The 21,631-nt window shown below is 37.0% G+C and overlaps 1 protein-coding gene across 9 annotated transcripts in view; it reads left to right on the top strand.

The window, feature by feature from the left end:
* Nucleotides 1–21,631, top strand: part of SDCCAG8 (SHH signaling and ciliogenesis regulator SDCCAG8) — a 241,697-nt gene that overhangs the window by 76,770 nt on the left and 143,296 nt on the right. For 8 of the 9 annotated variants that reach the window (XR_011996324.1, XM_026003400.2, XM_026003402.2 and 5 more), the window contains one exon: nucleotides 4,463–4,579. The exons of the other annotated variant lie outside the window; for it this stretch is intronic. Coding sequence is in view for 7 of the 8 variants with exons in the window: in XM_026003400.2 (XP_025859185.1) it covers nucleotides 4,463–4,579 (117 nt within the window). In the remaining variant the exon portion in view is untranslated. The remainder of the gene's footprint in view (nucleotides 1–4,462; nucleotides 4,580–21,631) is intronic. 9 annotated transcript variants of the gene reach the window in all.

Below are 21,631 nucleotides of genomic sequence, written 5' to 3'. Positions count from 1 at the left end.
TTTTAGTTTCTAATTTTTTTGTAATGTACGAGGCCCAGAAAGCAGTTTGAAATAGAAAATTTTTGTTACTTAAGATAGTAAAAGTCCACATGAAGTTCATTAAGCAAGCGTTTACTTATTATGGGCAAGCCCTCTGATGGGTGTTGCAAATACAAAAGATGAATTAGACACAAATAATATCCTTGAACCCAAGGATAAATTGCTGAGACGGACTTGTCAAAAAGCAAGTTTCATTACTTTAATAGTTAGTATTTGATAAAACTTACATTTCTGTATTAAACAGGAGAAATGTTTGCTAGCATTGGTTTGGCCTCCACAATTGTAGAAAAAGAGATTTATTCACCACACGAAGAGTGTGTTTAACATAAAAAATTCTCCATGTCCCATTCCTCTCAGACCTGGGCTCTAAAATCAAGGTTCCAATACTGAGTGTCTTATTTTATTGGTCCCTAAATTTATACTTTAAAATATCACAGTGTCTGTGCTATTGGCATCACAAACTTGTGAACCAAAAACTAAAATGTTTAGTAGTCTTGGCTGATTACTGTAAGGTACACATTTAGGAAATGCTAGAAGTCCATGTAGATTTCAGTGATCAGTTGCTTTAAAACTAAGAAACTAAATACAGGCATGCATAATGTAATAAATTAAACCAATTGATTTTTTTTATCAATATACACAGGTCAAAATGACACAGGTAATTTTGTTTGAAATGTGTGCCCTTTTCATACTGCATTTTACTTATCAATGTATTTTCCTAAATGTTGACACATATGTAATGCCTTTGTTACTTTATAATTTAGTAATTAAAATTATCTTTAATATATAGAAGAAACAAAGCCTATTTTTTCTTTTCGACTTGAATTTCTATAATTCTCCATTTACTTTCTAAAATTCAAGCTAGCTAATGTAAAAGTTTAAAAATACCTTATTTGCCAATATCATCAATATGTTTATGTGGAGGTAGGGGTAGAAGTATGGGAATGTGTGTAAAGGGCTAGCAGTGGCTAATCCAGATATATGGGGGAAAGCTGGGGGTGAGAGCATTCAATCCATGTAGGGAGAGAACTTTCTGTTGGAATGTGTACAGTAAAGATGGCTCCTCTGGCAATTTACACGTTTAATGCAATCCCTATAAAAATACCATGGACTTTCTTCAGAGAGTTGGAACAAATTATTTTAAGATTTGTGTGGAATCAGAAAAGACCCCAAATAGCCAGGGGAATTTTAAAAAAGAAAACCATAGCTGGGGGCATCACAATGCCAGATTTCAGGTTGTACTACAAAGCTGTGGTCATCAAGACAGTGTGGTACTGGCACAAAAACAGACACATAGATCAATGGAATAGAATAGAGAACCCAGAAGTGGACCCTCAACTTTATGGCCAACTAATATTCGACAAAGGAGGGAAGACTATCCACTGGAAAAAAGACAGTCTCTTCAATAAATGGTGCTGGGAAAATTGGACATCCACATGCAGAAGAATGAAACTAGACCACTCTCTTTCATCATACACAAAGATAAACTCAAAATGGATGAAAGATCTAAATGTGAGACAAGAATCCATCAAAATCCTAGAGGAGAACACAGGCAACACCCTTTTTGAACTTGGCCACAGTAACTTCTTGCAAGATACATCCACAAAGGCAAAAGAAACAAAAGCAAAAATGAACTATTGGGACTTCATCAAGATAAGAAGCTTTTGCACAGCAAAGGATACAGTCAACAAAACTAAAAGACAACCTACAGAATGGGAAAAGATATTTGCAAATGACGTATCAGATAAAGGGCTAGTTTCCAAGATCTATAAAGAACTTATTAAACTCAACACCAAAGAAACAAACAATCCAATCATGAAATGGGCAAAGGCATGAAGAGAAATCTCACAGAGGAAGACATGGACATGGCCAACATGCACATGAGGAAATGCTCTGCATCTCTTGCCATCAGGGAAATACAAATCAAAACCACAATGAGATACCACTTCACACCAGTGAGAATGGGGATAATTAACAAGGCAGGAAACCACAAATGTTGGAGAGGTTGTGGAGAAAGGGGAACCCTCTTGCACTGTTGGTGGGAATGTGAACTGGTGCAGCCACTCTGGAAAACTGTGTGGAGGTTCCTAAAGAGTTAAAAATAGATCTGCCCTACGACCCAGCAATTGCACTGCTGGGGATTTACCCCAAAGATACAGATGCAATGAAATGCCGGGACACCGGCACCCCAATGTTTATAGCAGCCATGTCCACAATAGCCAAACTGTGGAAGGAGCCTCAGTGTCCATCGAAAGATGAATGGATAAAGAAGATGTGGTCTATGTACAATGGAATATTACTCAGCCATTAGAAATGACAAATACCCATTATTTGCTTCGATGTGGATGGAACTGGAGGGTATTATGCTGAGTGAAATAAGTCAGTTGGAGAAGGACAAACATTATATGCTGTCATTCATTTGGGGAATATAAAAAATAGTGAAAGGCAATAAAGGGGAAAGGAGAAAAAATAAGTGGGAAATATTAGAAAGGGAGACAACATGAAAGACTCCTAACTCTGGGAAACGAACTAGGGGTGGTGGAAGGGGAGGTGGGCGGGGGGTGGGGGTGACTGGGTGACGGGCACTGAGGTGGGCACTTGATGGGATGAGGACTGGGTGTTATTCTATATGTTGGCAAGTTGAACACCAATAAAAAATAAATTCATATAAAAAAAGATGGTTCCTTTGTCTTTATAACTGTCCAGAAAGACTCAAGCATCAGAAGCATGCCTTGAAGTGGCTCCAACCATGAGGTATCATTTTACTTCGATTTAATTTGTCAGTTTATTTTAGGTAAACTTAAGGGTTATGGATAAACTTAGCAGATGCTAAAGTGAAAGTAGGAAGGCAAGGGAACCTTTAAAATAAAATTAAGGGATAAGATGATTTTAAATAAAACTTAATGCCTAGATATATAATAATATACAATAATTATGTATTAGTATTAGGTTTGAAAAACACCAGGGCTGTGTAATTATTATTTTTTGATGTTATTGATTTGGGTTTTTTCATTTCATTCATGTCTTTAAATCAAATAGATTGTGATAAGAATAAGGTAGCAAGCAAATTAGGGCCCCTCTAATTTTTTTCTGTCATCTAAATTTTAAACTTTATCTAGCTTTAAAATTAATAACTTTCTGTAAATTACTAGTTTTTTTCTTTACAATGAGAGGGATCAGCTCTGACACATTAAGGGCATTTGAATTTCAAATCAAATTTTTTGTAATTTTATTCTTTTTCCAGCATTTTGAGGGCCAATGGGGAGAAACTATCTCCTCTGTCTTGTCACTATAACCTTTAGACACAGATTTGTTTATTTTTCAAAGGTTTTTTTTTTATTTGAACATGGGACATAGATAGAGGTTTTATAAGATTCTAATATCTCAATAATGATAAAACTAATTTCTGAAGTTCCAATCATCAGTTTTGGAGAAATACCAAAATTGAAAATTTTCAAGCAACTATAACCATTGGATGATACATGATTTTTTATAACTTATATTTGTAAGTCAGAGCCTGAATTGGAAGACTTGTGTATTAACCTTTCTGTAGGTTCTCAATTGTCTCAAAGACTCATAATTTGTTTTTTATTTTTTTTAGATTTATCTGCTAATTGCATTTTCCACATATATTTACCTGTCTGTAGAGACCCTGGGTTGAAAAAGAAATCATATGAAGGATGATATATAACACTTTTAAGATGCTCTGTGTATTCATTATTTAATGATATATTAAAATAATTTCACCTAAATGTGTATTTCCTTTTATGTTGAATGCTACAGTTATAAATGTAGAGTGCATGGTTCCAGTCCATGACTTTTACTGGACAGGGTTTATTAACTTACATATATCACACTGTGCATAAGATTGACATTATCTACAAAGATCACAATAAATACTGTGTTCTACTATGCACCTAAATACCATATAGCCTCTTAGCAGAGAGAAAAATTCCTTTATTTTTGAAGGAAATAAAGCACCCAAAAGTTTAAATAAAGCCTAACTCATCAAATCTTTAAAGGAGAAGTTTATTATATAGAATGTATATTTAACCATAACAATTTGAATGAATATTCACATAGCTTAATATTTTAATTAATGATTTTATCTACGTAAGATGGAGATGGTAGTGCATTTTGGATGATAATATGCAATTGAAGCTGTTATATTACACAAAAGTCTTGGGAACATTCATTAAGTTTCATTTATTTATAATAATTTGAAATTGTTAAACTTGGTAATACCTGATACTACCTTCACATCTTAACAGAATACATTGAATATTCTAACAGAAAATCCTCTTCTTAGGAAAGTTCTATTGTATTTTATTTATATGACCTCTAGGGGGCACCAAAAGATCTAATTGCAGGCATTGCCTGGTAGAATCCTGCAGCTATTGATCTAGTTTTTACAATCTAACAGGTGTGCGGGGAAATGCGCTATCAGTTGAATAAAACCAAAATGGAGAAAGATGAGGCAGAGAAGGAGCACAGAGAGTACAGAACAAAAACTAAAAGGGATCTTGAAATTAAAGATGAGGTAAGAGATGACAAGTATAACTGCAATAATTAAAGACATAATTAAAGACGTAAGTTATTTATTTCTATTATATTGCTTCTAACTAATGGAACAATCCAGTGTATACTATTAAAAGAATTTCATTTATAGTTGCCTAAAATTATCACCTTTCACATGAGATGGTGAGAATACAACTGCCTGCATATAAAATCCCAATCTGACAGGTCATAAATATACATTTGGATATGTGTATCTATTACTTACAAAAGTAAAAAAAAAAAATGTTCTAATGCACGGTTTGAACCTAAAATATACGTACATAAAGTTCTTGAAAGATGCCAACTTGAATCCAATTTTAAGTGAAAAAGTTTAAAATTTGTAAGATGAGATGAGTTGATATGTAAATATGTCAATCAAATTGATTGTTGGCAGAGTGAAACCAGTTTTAACTAAGATAACCATGAATACTTTTGCTCAAGAAGCCTTAAATACAGGGAAATTAAAAATGTTAGGAAAAAGTGCTGCTTACTTCATTTCAGTTGAACAGATGTTTTATGTTATATCTGTGTTAAGATCGTGTAGATACTCCAATTTTAATTGACGACATGGATAAAGTTTTGAGAGGCAGTTCTAATGGACTTACTTTGGATTTTCTATTTTTGTGTTACAGTACAGAACATCAAAGGCTTTCATTCTCTATATTCAATGAAAGCAGATTGATAAATCTATTCAATTAAAATGAATTCTCAGTGTCAATATTTTTTAAAAATCACAATTTAAAAGTAGGTAAATGTAAAAGTAAATTTTTCAAGTATATTTCTAGTTCATAGCTTTTTTATCATACTTTCCAGCATCTTTTCCCTTTCAACCCGCTCAACTCTTCATTCAGATGATGAGAAGACAATTGGGAAAAGTATTAAAAATTAAAGTGATAATGAAATTTAGTACTTGAAATAGTTTTTCAAGTCATAACTGAAATTCCTAGCACTAAATAAACATCTGAACAACCAAAATCAGATTCTGCTTTAGTACCACTATATTCAGAGTGTTAGGAGTTTTAATTTTCAGAATTTTCATTATTAACACATACAGATATTTAAACTCTTTTATTGCATCCAGTTGGGGGCGTGCCTGATAGTGGAATTGTAAATTCTCTCTATCGGCGACTAAAGGTTTAGCACTACCAAACCAAATAGAACTTTCCTTTCCTTTCCTGATATATTATGACTTAAAAAAAACTATCATCTTGGTATGCTACCTAGCATTGTTATATACTTTTGCATTATTCTATAGTATCTGCCCAATATACCGACTTGGACTAACTGGAAAAAAAATCGGAAGAGTGAGTTATTTAAAATTAGAAGATAATGTTCTAGGGAAAAAACACTGTTGGAATAGTAAGATTATCATATCACTTGTAAATAATGTGTAGAAATATTTGCAATATTTGTCTTTCAGAGATATAGCTCATTGCAATTAACCAGTAATGATCTGAAGTTACAGGATTTTAAAAGGAGCTGTTTTCATTTGTAAACATTTCCTGCTAAATAGTGAAACACTAGCAGTTTTCATAATGATTTCTAGTGTTGTTTTAGATAAAGATGTGCCTTCTTAGGAGGTCAGAGGGTTAGAAATAAACCCTCAGAATGATTACAAGATGTTTGTGATGTGATGTGCTTGTTATCATTTTCTCTTGGACAGAATGTGAGGAAATCTTATAGGTACTCTTTGTAACTATTTTGTATTGAACAGACAGTTTCAGAAAAGAAAGTGGTGGTGTCTCATTCCATGGATGATCTGGAGGAGCAAAGCAGCAATTGTTCTTTGGTCTTTCAGCCATGACCTGACCTTCTGTCTGTAAGACCAAAGAGCTACTTTGCTTGGCCACCATCTGCACTCAAGAGAGAAATTTACATTCAACTTTTAAAAGCTGGGTATGTTGAACATTTATCAGAAATACTTACAATAATATAAAGTGTATTTAACTTTTAAAGTGTTACACATCATACAATTCAGTATCACAAGAAGGCCATCTCTCAGTTTACAAACAAAGCGTTCCTTGTGATCTAGTCATTTTATTCATATTTTTGTTAATCTGGCCTCTTGATATATCTTTAAAGTAGGTGGGAAACTGTGAGATTGGAATGTGGTAAGAACAAGGGCTTTTTTGATGTAGACAAAATAGGGCAAATGGTTGACCACCAAAATCATTTTCTTTGTGACCCGAGCCTTGACTCTGGCATAATTAGAAGGAAGGGTTAGGGGAATAACAATAGCGATCTCTTCCTCCCACTTTCTCTTTTTCTTCTTTATATTGTGTCAGGAACTCATGGGCGAATTATCCTTCCCATCAACTCCTTTGTATCTCTTCAGTGTAGAGCACTCCTGTCAGCCTGAGAGGATACTTCTCGCACCAGAAAAAAAAAAAAAAAGACATTTGGTATGGAGGAAAATGAAAAATCTGTGCCCCAGTTTTTATTTGAAAATTTTTCTAGGCAACAGGTACACACGTACATGCACACACAGAATCCATTATGGGAATTGAAAAACATATGAAAAGGAGGTTATAATGAATTCCCGTATTTCCATCACCTCAGTTCATCATTTTGCCAATCCTATTCCATCTATCTCATGTTTTTTTCCTCTCCTTCTCATTTTGTCATTGTCTGTTTCTTCATCTTCTCTTCCACATTCTCTTCTGTCTCCTTCCTCTGTTGCTCCTTTTGCTGAAGTATTTGAGGAAGATCTCAGACATGATATTATTTCACCAATGAATCCCTTAATGTGTGTCTATGAGGGATTTTTTTCATAATCACTATGTCATCATCTCACTTGACAACACTAACAATAATTCTTTAATATCTTGTAATGCCCAGCCCATACTCAGACTTCTCTGACCATCTCCACAATCTCTGCTTTATAGCTGGTTTATTCAAACCAGACATCCAGGTGTGTTTTTATATGTCAGAATGTTATGGTTTTTATCTTCTTTAATCGGAAATAAAGGGATATCTTAGAAAAACTTCAACTTTCTTTATCTACCGTTGTCATATTAAATTTCCTACATATGTTTTGATTGTGCTCTATATTTATAATGTGCCACATCATCATTCTAAAGAAACATGAATTTATCCTATAGCAAACTATATAAGGGAAGTGGCCACCATGCAGCAACCCCAATCATCATATCCTTTTACCTTCTGAAACCCAAAATTCATAATTAATTTCAGAGTCTTACATTTAAGATTGGAGAATGCTGCAGGAAGCCCTGTTATTCTGGCATTGCAAAGGTTCACTTACAAAGGTTATGGCCAATGCAGAAGTAGAATTTTCCTTGCCACCTTCTATTCTGGTAGATGAATCTCAGAAGGTGGTTCTTTAGAGCTCACAGGGTTGATCAGGGCATGGTAGAAAAGAAGAACGCAGGACTCTGTTCAAAATGCAGGAAAAAAGTGATGCTAGAGGTAGCATTATATTATATTTTATATTTATAATATAAACTATTTATAATATAAAATATTTATAATATAAAACATTGTCCTTTTATAGTCTTAATCTCTCTCTCTATCTCTCTCTCTCTCTCACCTAGTTATGGTATTTTTTATTTGCTATTTAACTTTGGACTACCTTCAGCACAGTCATACTCATGGGGGAGTGTAGACATATGGGTATCTGGATTAGGATGAGCAGAGACTCCACATTGGTCTACTGAGTGTGCAATAGTGCTGGCAGTTGGGCAGGGATGATCACCTCCATATCCTGGGATGGAAAGGTGATACACTCAACCTAATCTTCCCTAGGCTCAATCTGGGTTCCTGCCAGAGGCAGAGGGCAATAGTAGAACACAACCCCACCCACACCCACACCCACCCTTACACTGCTATGACCAGGTTCCACCTAAGGCAGGTGGCTGCGAAATCCCAAAGTATGGTCCAGAAGAGGAAACTGCAGGGGACATGTCTGAGTAACACCTCGAGGCTGCTGGGAGGCAGTGGAGAGACAGAACCACAGATAGGAGTGGGTGGCCACTGTCCCATCAGACTTCTCTGACGCAAATGCCAATACATAATCATTAAAAATTTCAAGATGTTGACCACAGAGCATTAAACAGCAAGGCTCAACACCCTTCTAAACAGCAACCTTCTAAGCCCTGTATTACTGCACTGACCACTGGCTCATAATGCTACCAAGTCTGTGAGGATAGGCAGGCAGACATTTGGTGTACTACTACAAATAGAAACACCCCACTTGCACATACAGACATGCACGAGTGTTTAACATGCCCATGTCCTTGTACCCCTAAGACAGGGCTGCCCAACTACAACTCATGGGCCAATCTGACCTATTGCCTGTTTTTACAAATAAGGTTATGTTAGAACACAGCCACATATGTTTGTTTATATATTGTTGATGGCCATTTTCCTGCTATGCAGAGTGGAGTTGTGGCAGAGACTCTGTCCCTGTAGCCCACAAGGACTAAGATATTTACTATCTGAGCCTTTGTAGAAGTTTGTCACCTTCTACCCTAGGTATAGAAATAGAACTGCATGGCTTAAGTTTCTCCTGCCTTACTAAAAAGTGGAGCTTTGAGTTTAAAGACTAATCAACCTTAGATGATAACTTAATAGTTTAGAGTATTTTGCAGTATGGCACATGGCCTCATCCCTGGTCTCTTAGTCATCTCGTAGCATTGCCAAATGAGGGTATGATAGGTTTTAATGTTGTTATCTTAGCAGTGGTACATGCCTTAATAATGGCTCATATGAGAGGGGCCCCTGGGTGGCTCAATCAGTTAAGCGTCTGCCTTCGGCTCAGGTCATGATCTCAGGATCCTGGGATCGAGCCCCAAGTTTGGCTCCCTGCTCAGCGGAGACTCTACTCCTATCCCCTACCCATATTCTCTCTCTCTCTCTCTCTCTCTCTCTCTCTCGCAAATAAATAAATAAATAGATCTTTTTAAAAATAATGACTTAGATGAGAGTGTAAACATAGATATAAAACTTGTTTTACAGTTAGAGTTTCTTTTACATTGGTAAAATTTTTTTCAAGAGACAAGAAGACTTTTTTTTTTTTTTGCATGAGTTATAACTTTGGAATTGTGGTTGCAATTAAACAGGAAACATTGAGGTTCAAAATTACTTGATCAAATATTTTAGGGTAGGGCATATAAAAAAAGAAGTAGATCAGAAAATTTTGGCTACAAGAATTAGGGCAAGAAAGAATTTGAGCTCCTATCTCCAGCAGTACGATTCAGCACTTTAGTACTGACATTACATGTGGATTGTATCAACACGGGAATTATCTCTAAAGTTCAGTTGAATTAATTAGATTGTTGGAATAAGCGCATCTATTTTGTATGGGTTTGTGTAAAGATGTGAGGAAACCCTGCAAGTCCTAAAAAGAGGTCTTACTTAAGCCCAGAGAAATTAAAACAATTAAGAAAAATAGAAGAATTGTGCCTTTTTACTTAGAGAAGCCTAAAACATTGCTTCATTGCCGACAAGGACTTGACAGATTCTTTCAAGGAAGAAGTTAAACACCTGTGCTTGATCCTCAGTATGGAAGGAATAAGAACAAAGCAATTTAATCACAGCAATTGGTAATCACAATAGCCTGACATAAGAACTTTCAGACAGTAGGAAGGTTGAAGTAGATCACAGTAACAGGTCACAGAACTTTGTTCCCTGAAATTGCCAGTTTCAAACAGAACTGGCAGTTTGCCAAAGGCCCAGCTCATGGACCTCTAAGGTCCGATGTCTCTTAGTGGATTGTAAAAGCATCCTCGGAATATTTCACTCTGCCTGCTAAAGTGGCTAGTAGTGGTAGCCGTCTTTTCTACTTGGAACTTAGCACCTACACATTAAAGTGAAATCCTCCTCAGCTCTGTTCTCCACTTTGTGTCTGTAACGCCATGTACGCCCGTCAGAAGGCTTGGGGGGGGGATATATTGAGATAATGGATAGCTTCTGGAGAGCCAGACTTGAGAGACTTTCCAACTACCACCTGCAGTCTCACTTCTGCCTCTAAAAACTGACTGGGAGAGGGGCCACTTGGGCATGCCGCTAGCACATGTAATCACTCGGTCCTGGTGATGACAGAGTTGCTCTCCACTGTTCTTCACACCCGCTTCCACTACTGGAGGCTTAGCACCTCCCTCTCTCTGCTCCTGACTCTCCCTGCTCCTGACCCAGACCAGTGGAACTGTGGGGGTGGTAGCTGGAAGACCCAGGTCCTGCCCTGAGGGAGTTTATATTCTAGTTGAGGAGACAGGGTACACATTTGAACATGCCTACAAAATACTTGCAAAGCAGCATATCGACAAGTGCAAATTAATGTAGTGTGAACTTCATGCTGGCTCCAGCCCATGAGAGTCAGAATCTGGTTCCATGTGTATGATGCAATAAAGCTTTTTTTTTTAAAGCATCTTCCCTAAGTACGCCCTAAAGCATTGTTCAGATAAATCTCTGTTCTTATCACAGCCTAACCAAGAATTCTGAGAAAATTCTTCAGCCTGGCGTGTGTCTAATAAATCAGCCTCTTTTGTTCTTGCGTGGCACGATGCTAAATGGGATAAATGGGATTATGTAAATAAAAAATATCTTCCTTTAATAGAAGATTATTGAACTTCTAAATTTCTCAAACACCAAAGTCTGTTTCTTCATTTTAAACCATAAATATATCAAGAAAGTCACAAAATTAGCAGTGAAAAGGTAACTTTCTTTTTTTTTCCCCCCACAAAGGAACAGTTCCAAATCAACCCAGTGAATAATACCTAATTGGAGTAGTTGGGGGCATTTAGCATTTGGTAACTTTGTTAATGATTTGGGCAGAGGTTTTAGGTGGTAGTACATGTGTATGTCTTTCATGAAAACACAGTAGAAATTCATACACTCAAAAAAGAGTCATTTGATTCTCCAGGAAAGATGGTAATGCTATTCACTATAATAATGTATTTTTTAAAAATAAAATGTATAAGCAGAAACAATATATATGAAGATAGCAATTTAGGGCTATTTAGAGATGAGGGTACAAATTGGACATAAAACAAGCCTGTTTTAGAAAGCATGGGGTAAACATTTAGAAATAAATGTTTGTCTTTGGATAGGAATATAAAACTAAACTGAACTCAAGGAATTTTTGCTACATTTTCTATTTCACTGGATGATTTACAGTTTGGTTCTTAAAAAAAACTTTTTTGCATGCTTCTTTTGACTTTAATAGTTGAACTCACAGACCTACCTGCCCCTCTTGCGGAGCATCTTCTCAGGTACCAGCTCTGCAATTGTGGTAGCTGCCAGGTGGCCTGAAACTCCTTGTGTGTCCATATGGGCCAGGGAGCTAGAAAGCACTAGACAAAGGACAGCTATGTGTGCCTTTTTTTTTTTAACAGTCCAGAAATATTAGTACTGATATTCAGTATAAATATTACTAATTACCACAGATGTATACATTTTAAACAATATTTATTATATAAACATAAGCACATTCACAGAAGCCAATAAATCCATCACCCAATAGAGCAAATTGTTTTCATTTTTCTGTTTTACCTTCTACTTTTTGTCCATATGCATATATGATATTTTCAAGTAATAAACAAAGCCTAGGTATAATTTTGGTTTTTGCATATTTCATGTAACAATACCTCCAGCATTTTTATGTGTTGCTGCTTGTTCTCTTCAGAGTGATCACTTTAATAGGGCCATTTACATGTACTTTCAAAGGAAAGAATAATAAGTCAGATTTGGAATAGAACAGACACTTACAAATTCAGAATTTTTTGCCCTCAACTTCACTTTAATTCAACAACCATATACTGCATGTGCCATACTGGCCTAGAATGAGCTTCTGTTTTTCTGTTCATAAAGAAGGGAAGGTGTAAGACAGGTATGCAAATATGTAAATGTTCAAGAGATCCCAGTAACTATAATTAGCAAACTATACAAGTGTATGGGGATTTAGAAGAGGGAGAGCTGGCATCCTTGAAGAATGGGTAGGCTGTTGCCCAGCGTGGATGAGAGGAAGGCATTTTGGTTGGGAGGTCCAATGTGTCAGCTTGAGCAAAAGAATGGGGATGGGGCAAAAGCGGGAGTGGGATTGGCATGTGGGAAAGGAAGATGCATTGAAGGAATGTATGTGTCTTTTGATTCCAAGGCTCACTAATATAACTGACCTCAATATCTCCAGTGCCACGTCTCCATTATAAAAGATTGCCCATAGAGAATGGGCTTCTTTCTATAAGGTTCAGAATCCCAGTGTAATTGCCTATTATATAACATACTGCACACTCTGCAGTCAAGCACAGAAATCATACTGTGTTTGGGGAATGTTTGCATAGGTTTTTCATTTCCTTTGTAATATTTTCTATATAATGGAATAATTTCAAGATGTTCAAATTTCAGATAATATACAATAAAATGTCATTTTGTAAATAATGTTGGAATCAAGTAGGATTAGTTTTTAGAAATAAAGAATTCACAATTACCTTAATGATTTGTAGAAGATTTCTACATGACTAACGATGGAAGGTAAAATACAGAGTACAGAGTTTTATTTGACTTCTTGATTTGGCTTTTTGGCTAATTTCCTGAGCAAACCTCTCAGAGCTTCACCTTTTTTCCCAGGGGAGTGAAAAGCTTGGAGAAATGATAGCTAAGGTTTTTCTCTAGCTCAAAATTCCTTTGTTTCCAAAAACATAGGCAATACTTCTCTACCCCTCTTAATTATTAATTAAGTATTAATAAAATCAATATAAATTACATGGAGTCTCAAGTGTCATTTCAGATTTTCCAGTTATTCACCTGATTTTATAAAGATGAAATTTTACTGTCATCAATTTTAGATCATATTCTTTTCATTATGATTCATAATAGAACAATAAAATGTCTAGTCTTTTAAGCAGTTGAATTTAATTACAAGATAGACCTTAATTTGCAATAAGGATTAAAGCCCTCTTCTGAATTAAGAATGAAGTTCTGTTGGAAACATTTCAGGCAAAAGCAAACTGTCCAAGGAAGTATTTTAGAGGAGTAGCCAGCCTTCCCAAAACCCGTGGAATTAAATATCCTCAGCCAGAGTTTCCTTGTGAACCCATGATCCACAGGATGACAGGAGTGTTCTCCTGTTAGAGAATGATACTAATAGTTAATGCTTTCCCTTAATGCTTCCACTTGGTGCTTGCCTAAATGCTTCCGTGGAATGAAATCCTGTGGTTAGAATATGATTATGTTAAGTCTCTGCATTTTGATTTTTTTAAATCATCAGAATGAAAATAATTTTTTTAACCTCTCAGAGATCTCACATATTCCTGGAATATTTCCCTGACCCTCATTGGAGTGCGGTGTGAAAGACTACCTGAGACAAAGATTCTAGATAGAGCTGACTATTAATAAATTGCATAGTGTCTAGGTTTTCCTATTATTCTCGTTAACAGGCTGTCAAAGTAATTTAACCCTTTTGCTGTTAACATCTGTTTTTAAGTGGATCAGCTGCAGTAACATTTAGTTTTTAGGGAAAAGACAAGAAAGCACCAGTGTCCTTACATCTGGCTTGCCTTCTGTCCTCTCTATGAGGAATGGAAAATTGTTCTTTGTATCAAATCTCTCTACTTAACAGCTGAAGTTCTGATATTCATTCTGTGTCTGATCTGTCTCTCTCCATGGTAATAAATCATGCAACTGATAGCATTAGCCTGGCTTAGGAAATCATAAGTCAAACTCGTTGTTGAAAGTTCCCATTAAAGTGTAAGGAAGTGCTCTGGTCTTCTTAGAATAGTAGCCAAGGGAAAAAGGGAGGTAAAACTTCTATGGGTATCTTAAGGAGATAGGCTAGAAAGAATTGTTCCACTTAAAAGACTATCCCATAATTGCACATACTGCATTTTCTTTTGGACCCCTTTTAATTTGCTCAGGATTTCATGCACAGAAATCTGAATTCACTCAGGGCCACCTAGGTGGCTCAGTTGGTTGAGCATCTGACACTTGGCTTTGACTCATGGGTCATGGAATCGAGCTCCATGTTGGGCTCTGCACTCAGCTTGGGATTCTCTTCCTCTCTCTCTCTCTCTCTGCCTCTCTTCTCCACTTGCTGTCTCTCTCTCTCTCTCTCAATTTTTAAAAAATAAAAAAAAAAGAAAGACATCTGAATTTACTCATACTAAGAGATAATTGTCCTGTCCTAATTTGAGTCTCTGCACTTAAGTTTAATATTGAATCATAGGGCTGGATCATTGTTTCTTTCCTGCTTACTGGAGGTCTACTATATGTAAGGTGTATAGTGATTAAAGTGATTGAAGGAATAGAAAGGTTTCTGTAACAAGAACCAGATATGTTTTAATCTGAAGGAGGAGTTAGAACAATGAATCTGATATCTATTTGTGTCTATATTTGAAAATCTGCATGTGGATATTTATCTTTGTGTGTATCTTACTAATATGTCATACAAGACGTTATGACTAGCTAACGATTTTTCTTGATCAGAGCCTGAAGTCTTAAGTCTCTAAATGCTGAATTTAGGGTACCTTAGATTTACCTCATCAGCCAGAAGAGACGAGAGGATCCTAGAGTTACTGTCTCAGTTATAAAAATAAGAGGAGTAAAGAAGAGTGGAGGGTAAGGGGGTAGGGAAGTGGAGGAGAAAATGAGAAAGATTTTTTTATTTTTATTTTTTTAAAGATTTTTATTCATAGAGACACAGGGAGAGAAAGAGAGAGAGAGAGAGAGAGAGGCAGAGACACAGGGAGAGGGAGAAGCAGGCCCCCTACAGGAAGCCTGACATAGGACTCGATCCCGGGTCCCCAGGATCACACCCCAGGCCGCAGGTGGCGCTACCGGGGCTGCCCTGAGAAAGATTTTAGAATGCATTCTAGAGACATTTACACAGAGAATAACCAGCCTTTTACCTCTACATATTCTGCTTCCGATTAGACTCTAGCTCAGAGAAGGCAAACATGACCACAGATCCATCATTATCTTCTATCCAGTATTTTGAGGAGGGATCTATAATAATAACTATAAGATTTTTTTAAACTATAATAGCTATTATAACCTCCTTCTCTCCACATCCTCACCCTAAACCATTACTGGTTGTTGAGAGTAACTTGATATAGCTTGGCATTTTTCAGAAGATGCTTTCTAATCACATAGCAATATAATTCATGGAGGTGATTTTTTTCTTTAGTCTCTCTCCTTTCATTGGTCACATGAAAAATCAAAAGGAGGGCCTTGGGTTGTCAGAAGCAGTGGTATGATGGGTACTGAGAACCAGAAAGCTTTTAATGACTGTCCCCTTCATATTGTAGATAATTAGACAGCAGGTGAGCAGAGAATGATCACTTCATTTTTAGGCACTAATTTGTTTAATTAATAGTTGTTGGTAAACTATTATATGGTACTCACAAATAAGTATTGGGGTTACAATGAGATATGTTTAAAATAAAATATGTGTATTGCTTACACAACTCATATAGTCTGGTGAGGAGGTAAAATGTGGTAAGATGGGGGCTCAGTGCAAGGGGTGGCTTCCTGTGGTGGGAGAGAGTTCAAAAAGATCCTACTCAACAGCCAGTTTTCCACAAGGATAATAAGAAAATTCATTGGAGGAAAGGATGGTGTTTCAACAAATGGTGCTGGGCAAACTGGATATCTATTTGTGAAAGAATGAACCTGCTACCTTGTACCATTTACAAAAATTAACTCAAAGTGAAGACCTAAACATAAGCACTAAACTTCTAAAGCTCTTGGAAGACAACATAGGCATAAAATCACTGTGACCTTGGTCTAGGCAGTGGTTTCTTAGATATGACACCAAAAGCACAAGGAGCAGGAAAAAAATAGATAAGTTGGGCATCATCAAAATTGGAAACTTTTGTGCTTTAAAGGACACCATCAAGAAAGTGGAAAGACAGCCCCCACAGTGAGAGAACTTGTTTACAAATCATGTTGCTGTTAAGAGATTTATGACTAGGACTTTCAAAGTATGCTTACAATTTGGGGATCCCTGGGTGGCTCAGTGGTTTGGCGCCTGCCTTTGGCCCAGGTCACGATCCTGGAGTCCCGGGATTGAGTCCCACGTCGGGCTCCCGGCATGGGGCCTGCTTCTCCCTCCTCCTGTGTCTCTGCCTCTTTCTCTCTCTCTCTGTGTCTATCATAAATAAAAATAAATAAATAAATCTTAAAAAAAAGTATGCTTACAATTTAACAAAAAAGACAACCCAATTAAAAACAGGCAAAGATTCTTATCTTTTTTTAAAAAAAAAAAGATTTTATTTATTTATTTGAGTTGTGGGGGGAGAGAAGGGCAGAGGGAGAGGGAGAAACAGACTCCCCACTGAGCAGGGAGCCTGACATGGGGCTTAATTCCAGGACCCCAAGATCAGGACCTGAGCCGAAGGCAGATGCTTAACTGACTGAGCCACCAAGGCACTCCCAGGCATAGAATCTTAATAGATATTTCTCCAAAGAAGATATACAGCTGGCAGAAAAAGCATGTGAAAAGTTGCTCATCATCGTTAGCTATCAGAGAAATGCAAATCCAAATCAAAATGAGATACTATTTCACACCTACTAGAATGGCTATAATCAAAAAGACAGATAGTAACCAGTGTTGGCAAGGATGTGGAGAAATTGGAGCCTCATGCATTGCTAGTAGGATTGTAAAGTAGTGCAGCTGCTTTGGAAAAAAGTCTGGCAGTTTCTCCAAAGGTTCAACATAACCCAGCAATTCCACTACAATGTATATACCCAAGAGAAATGAAACATGTCCCCACAAAACTATGTTCATCAATGTTCATAGCAGCATTAGTCATAATAGCTCCCAACTGGCAACAACTTAAATGGTCATCAACTAATAAATGGCTAAATAAAATGTTATTATCTCTCTATCTCTGTCTATATGTTGACAGTAAAATCAAAAGACATACTGGTACTTTCTATAAGATGGTAGAAGCCTGAAAAGAGTATGCTGAGTGAAAGAAGCCTGGCATGAAAGACAACATATTGTATGATTTCACTTGTGGGAAGTGTCCAGAATAGGCAAACCTATAGGACAGAAGGATTAGTGGTCACTAAGGGCTGAGGAGGTTGGGGATACATGAGGAGGACTGCTAGTGAGCATAGGGTTTCTTTGGAGGTCATAAAGTGTTCTAAAATTGACCAATATCATGGTTGTACAACTCTGAAGAGTTGTACACATTCAGACTAAAACACATTCAGTTGTATACTTTAATGAGAGAATTGTACGTGAACTGTATCAATGACACTGTTGCTTAAAAAATGATCCTACCATACAAGTCATACTTCATCCTAGTCTGGAGCAAAGAGACAGGAAGGGGAGGCCATTCAGGCAAAAGGGACAGAATATGCAGAGGCACTCTTCGGTGTATACCTGCAGGATGAAAGAGGGCTCAAGAGATGAGGATGGAAGACTGAGCCCCAGAAAACTGAAATCACTTGCCAGCAATAGTGATAAAGCATTTGCAGTCAGAGTCTGTATTCTTACCCATCCTGTGTCCCCAGGACCCAGCACAGAGAAGGCTTACAATAAGTTTTATCTGTCAGTTGAATGAATGAGTAAATGAATGCATAGGTGAGCTGAAGGATGAACTTCAGTAATAAATGATAATGCCTCGACTAGAGGACACATCCTCTAACTCCTAGTTCATCTTTATTTTGCTATGGCAGGCAAAAAGTTGTAGGCAGAATCAAGATGAAAGTAACTTCTTTTGGGGCACCTGGGGGGCTCAGTCAGTTAAGTGTCTGACTCGATTTCAGCTTACGTCATGATGTCAGGGTCATGAAATCGAACCCCATGTCAGGGCTCTGCACTAGGTATGGAATCTGCTTAAGATTCTCACTCTGCCTCTGCCCCTCTCTTTCTCTAAGAGAATCCAAAAAACAACCCCAAAAGCCCTTCTTTTATAATAATGTTCTTTTTTTCTTTTATAGCAGTTAATTAGTATAAAATGTTTGACTTTTTTTTTTATTTTGCCACTCTAATAAGTGTGAAATGGTATCTCATTGTGGTTCTCATTTGCATTTCCCTGATCATTAATGATATTAGACCTCTTTTTGGGTACCTCCTTGCCATCCATATACTCCCACCAGTTATATCCACTCCTATACTGTAGTCCAAGACACTCTCTCTTCGTCAGTGTGATTGCAAGAATGTCCTAACTGATTTCCCTTCCCTCTGTTTCTCCCCATATTAGTCCCTTTGCAGCCAGAGGGACCCTGTTAAAACTTATGCCAGATCTTGTCACTCTTCTGATTACAACCCTCTAGTGGTTCCCTATCTCAGTTCTGGTAGAAGGCAAAGTCCTTACAGAGATGTACAAGGTGAAAGTGCTACACAATTTGATCCTGTTCCTCTCTGTCTTCATCTCCTACTTTTCTCCCCCATCTCTCTGCTCTGGCTACACTGGCTTCCATGGTGTAGACACATCAGATAAACTCCCACTTCAAGGTCTTGGTACTTGATGTTCCCTTTGTCTGAACACTGTTCCCCACAATGACTGTGTGGATCACCAGCCTTTAAGTCATTGTTCTAATATCTCTAGTGCTTCAGTGTCTTGCATGCAGTTAGGATCCCATAACTGGATGGCTGGGTAGGTAGAGTGGTAGCCAAGAGGTTAGGCCCTGAAGTAGATGTCTGAAGTCAAATTCTTACTTTACTACCTACTACTTGGTGAATTTGGGCAAATCACTTAAGATGTCCAAGCCTCAGTTTTCTTATCTGTAAATGAGGATAGATAAAATTAACAGTTTTTTTTTAAGATTTTATTTATTTACTCCTGAGAGACAGAGAGAGAGAGAGAGAGAGAGAGAGGCAGAGATACAGGCAGAGGGAGAAGCAGGCTCCCTGTGGGGAACTCGATGTGGGACTCAGTCCCGGAACTCTGAGATCATGCCCTGAGCCAAAGGCAGGTACTCAACCACTGAACCACCCAGGCATCTTAAAATTAACAGTTTTAAAAAACTTTTTTTTAGTAAAGACTTTTTTTTTTTAAAATTTTTATTTATTTATGATAGTCACACACAGAGAGAGAGAGAGGCAGAGATACAGGCAGAGGGAGAAGCAGGCTCCATGCACCGGGAGCCTGACGTGGGATTCGATCCCGGGTCTCCAGGATCGCGCCCTGGGCCAAAGGCAGGCGCCAAACTGCTGCGCCACCCAGGGATCCCAAGACTTATTTTTTATTTTGGAGTAAAAGCATGTATGAGTAGGAGGAGGGGCAGAGAGAGGGAGAGGGAGGGAAATTTCAAGCAGACTCCCCACTGAGTGTGGACCCTGATGTCAGGTTGATTACATGGCCCTGAAATCATGACCTTAGCTGAAATCAACTGACTGAGCCACTCAGGTGCCCCTAAAATCACTACATTACAAGGTTTTGTAAAATTTGAGATAATCTATGTTAACCTCATGACACAGTACACGACAAATAACTGGTTTATTAATGTTAATAACTTATTTTTTCTAATGTCTTGATGACTGCTATTCTCCACCCTTATCTCTTTCTCCTGATCGTGTTTTATTTTATCTAGTTGCTTTCCAGAACCACAATAAATGAATATGATTTTTTTGGTATGACCTGACCAGTCATCTGAGCTTACATTAATCTAACAGCAGAGCCAGTTATCATTTTGCGTTATGTGTTTATCAAACATTTCTCACTGTGAATTCTTATTGAGCTTCAGTTCAGTTAAAACTCCAAATGGCATGTGTCTGCTGCCTGACATCGGACAGTAAATATAAGTATCTGCATTTGTCTCCCTGATAGTTGATAATTTTTTTTGGACCTATTGTGTCAGCTGGTCTGAACCACTTTGGATTCTGTTTTTGACATCTCTACATAATTAATTAGACTCTCACATCTATGTCACAGGCAGATTTGATCAGCACATCATTGGTATCCTTAGTAAAGTCAGTGGTTTAAACAGTTTAGCACACATGACAGTGCAGAATCTGGTGACCTCCCTATAGCTGGATATTTTCATTCTGTCTTCCATATGTTTTCTTAAACTGCTGGTTTATTTTCTTGTTTGAGAACCAGACCATATTCCTTCCTCAGAATAATTTTAGTCAAATCAAAGCATATTGACTTTTTTACCTACTATGTACTAGCAGTGCATGCAGGCACCAATAAGCCAAGTGACAGATTAGATTGATGGCAAATACTGAAGAAATTAGGCAGAGATCGCTAAGAACTCAAAGTGCCTTTGTACATAGGGATCAGATGTATAGTTGGCAGGATTTAAACCTGTGTTGGTAAACTCCCCATGGAAAAGGGATGGGCCTGCCTGACATTCCAATTTCTTCATCTAAATAATCTGGATAAATAGACTACATTGGAAATTTGAGGAATTTGACTCTGTAAAATCAGTTTTTCAGATTTCTTTAAGTCCATTGACCTACTCTCCTTTGAAAAGCATGTTCATGTACATTTATCAAATCATTATGCTGTATACCTAAAAGTACAGTTGACCCTAGAACAACATGGGTTTGAACTACTAGGGCCCATTTATGCATCGATTTTTTTTCAATAAGTAGTGTCCTATACGTGTATTTTATCTTCCTTATGACTTTCTTAATAACCTTTTTTCTTTAGCTTACTGTGTTGTAAGAATGGTATATAATACATAGAATATACAAAATATGTGTTAATCAACTATATTATTGATAAGACTTCTGGTCAGCATTAGGCTTTTATTTTTTTATTTTATTTTTTATTGTTTTCGTTTTCTTTTGTTTTTTTTTTTTTTTTTAAGCATTAGGCTTTTAATAGTGAAGTTTTGGGGGAATCAAAAATTATATGTGGATCTTCAGCTTTGTCAGGAGCCCGCACTCCTAACACTCATGTTGTTCAAGGTCAGCAGTAAAACCCTGTTATATATCAATTTTATCTTGATAAAAAAAAAACATTCCATCCTAATCATTACCCAATATTTCTCTGTTCTTTGCCTCCTTCATTTTTCTTTTTGAAAGTGAATGAAGGCAAGAGTTATGTTATTTTTCTAATTGTCATAGCATATAAGTTTAGTACTTTATATGCAAGTGTCTTCTAAACTATGAAAAGCTGTA

This window comes from Vulpes vulpes, chromosome 13, assembly GCF_048418805.1.
Source record: "Vulpes vulpes isolate BD-2025 chromosome 13, VulVul3, whole genome shotgun sequence".
NCBI classification, from domain to species: domain Eukaryota; kingdom Metazoa; phylum Chordata; class Mammalia; order Carnivora; family Canidae; genus Vulpes; species Vulpes vulpes.
The sequence above is the reverse complement of the archived record's forward strand: the minus strand, read 5'-3'. Positions and strand labels throughout refer to the sequence as shown.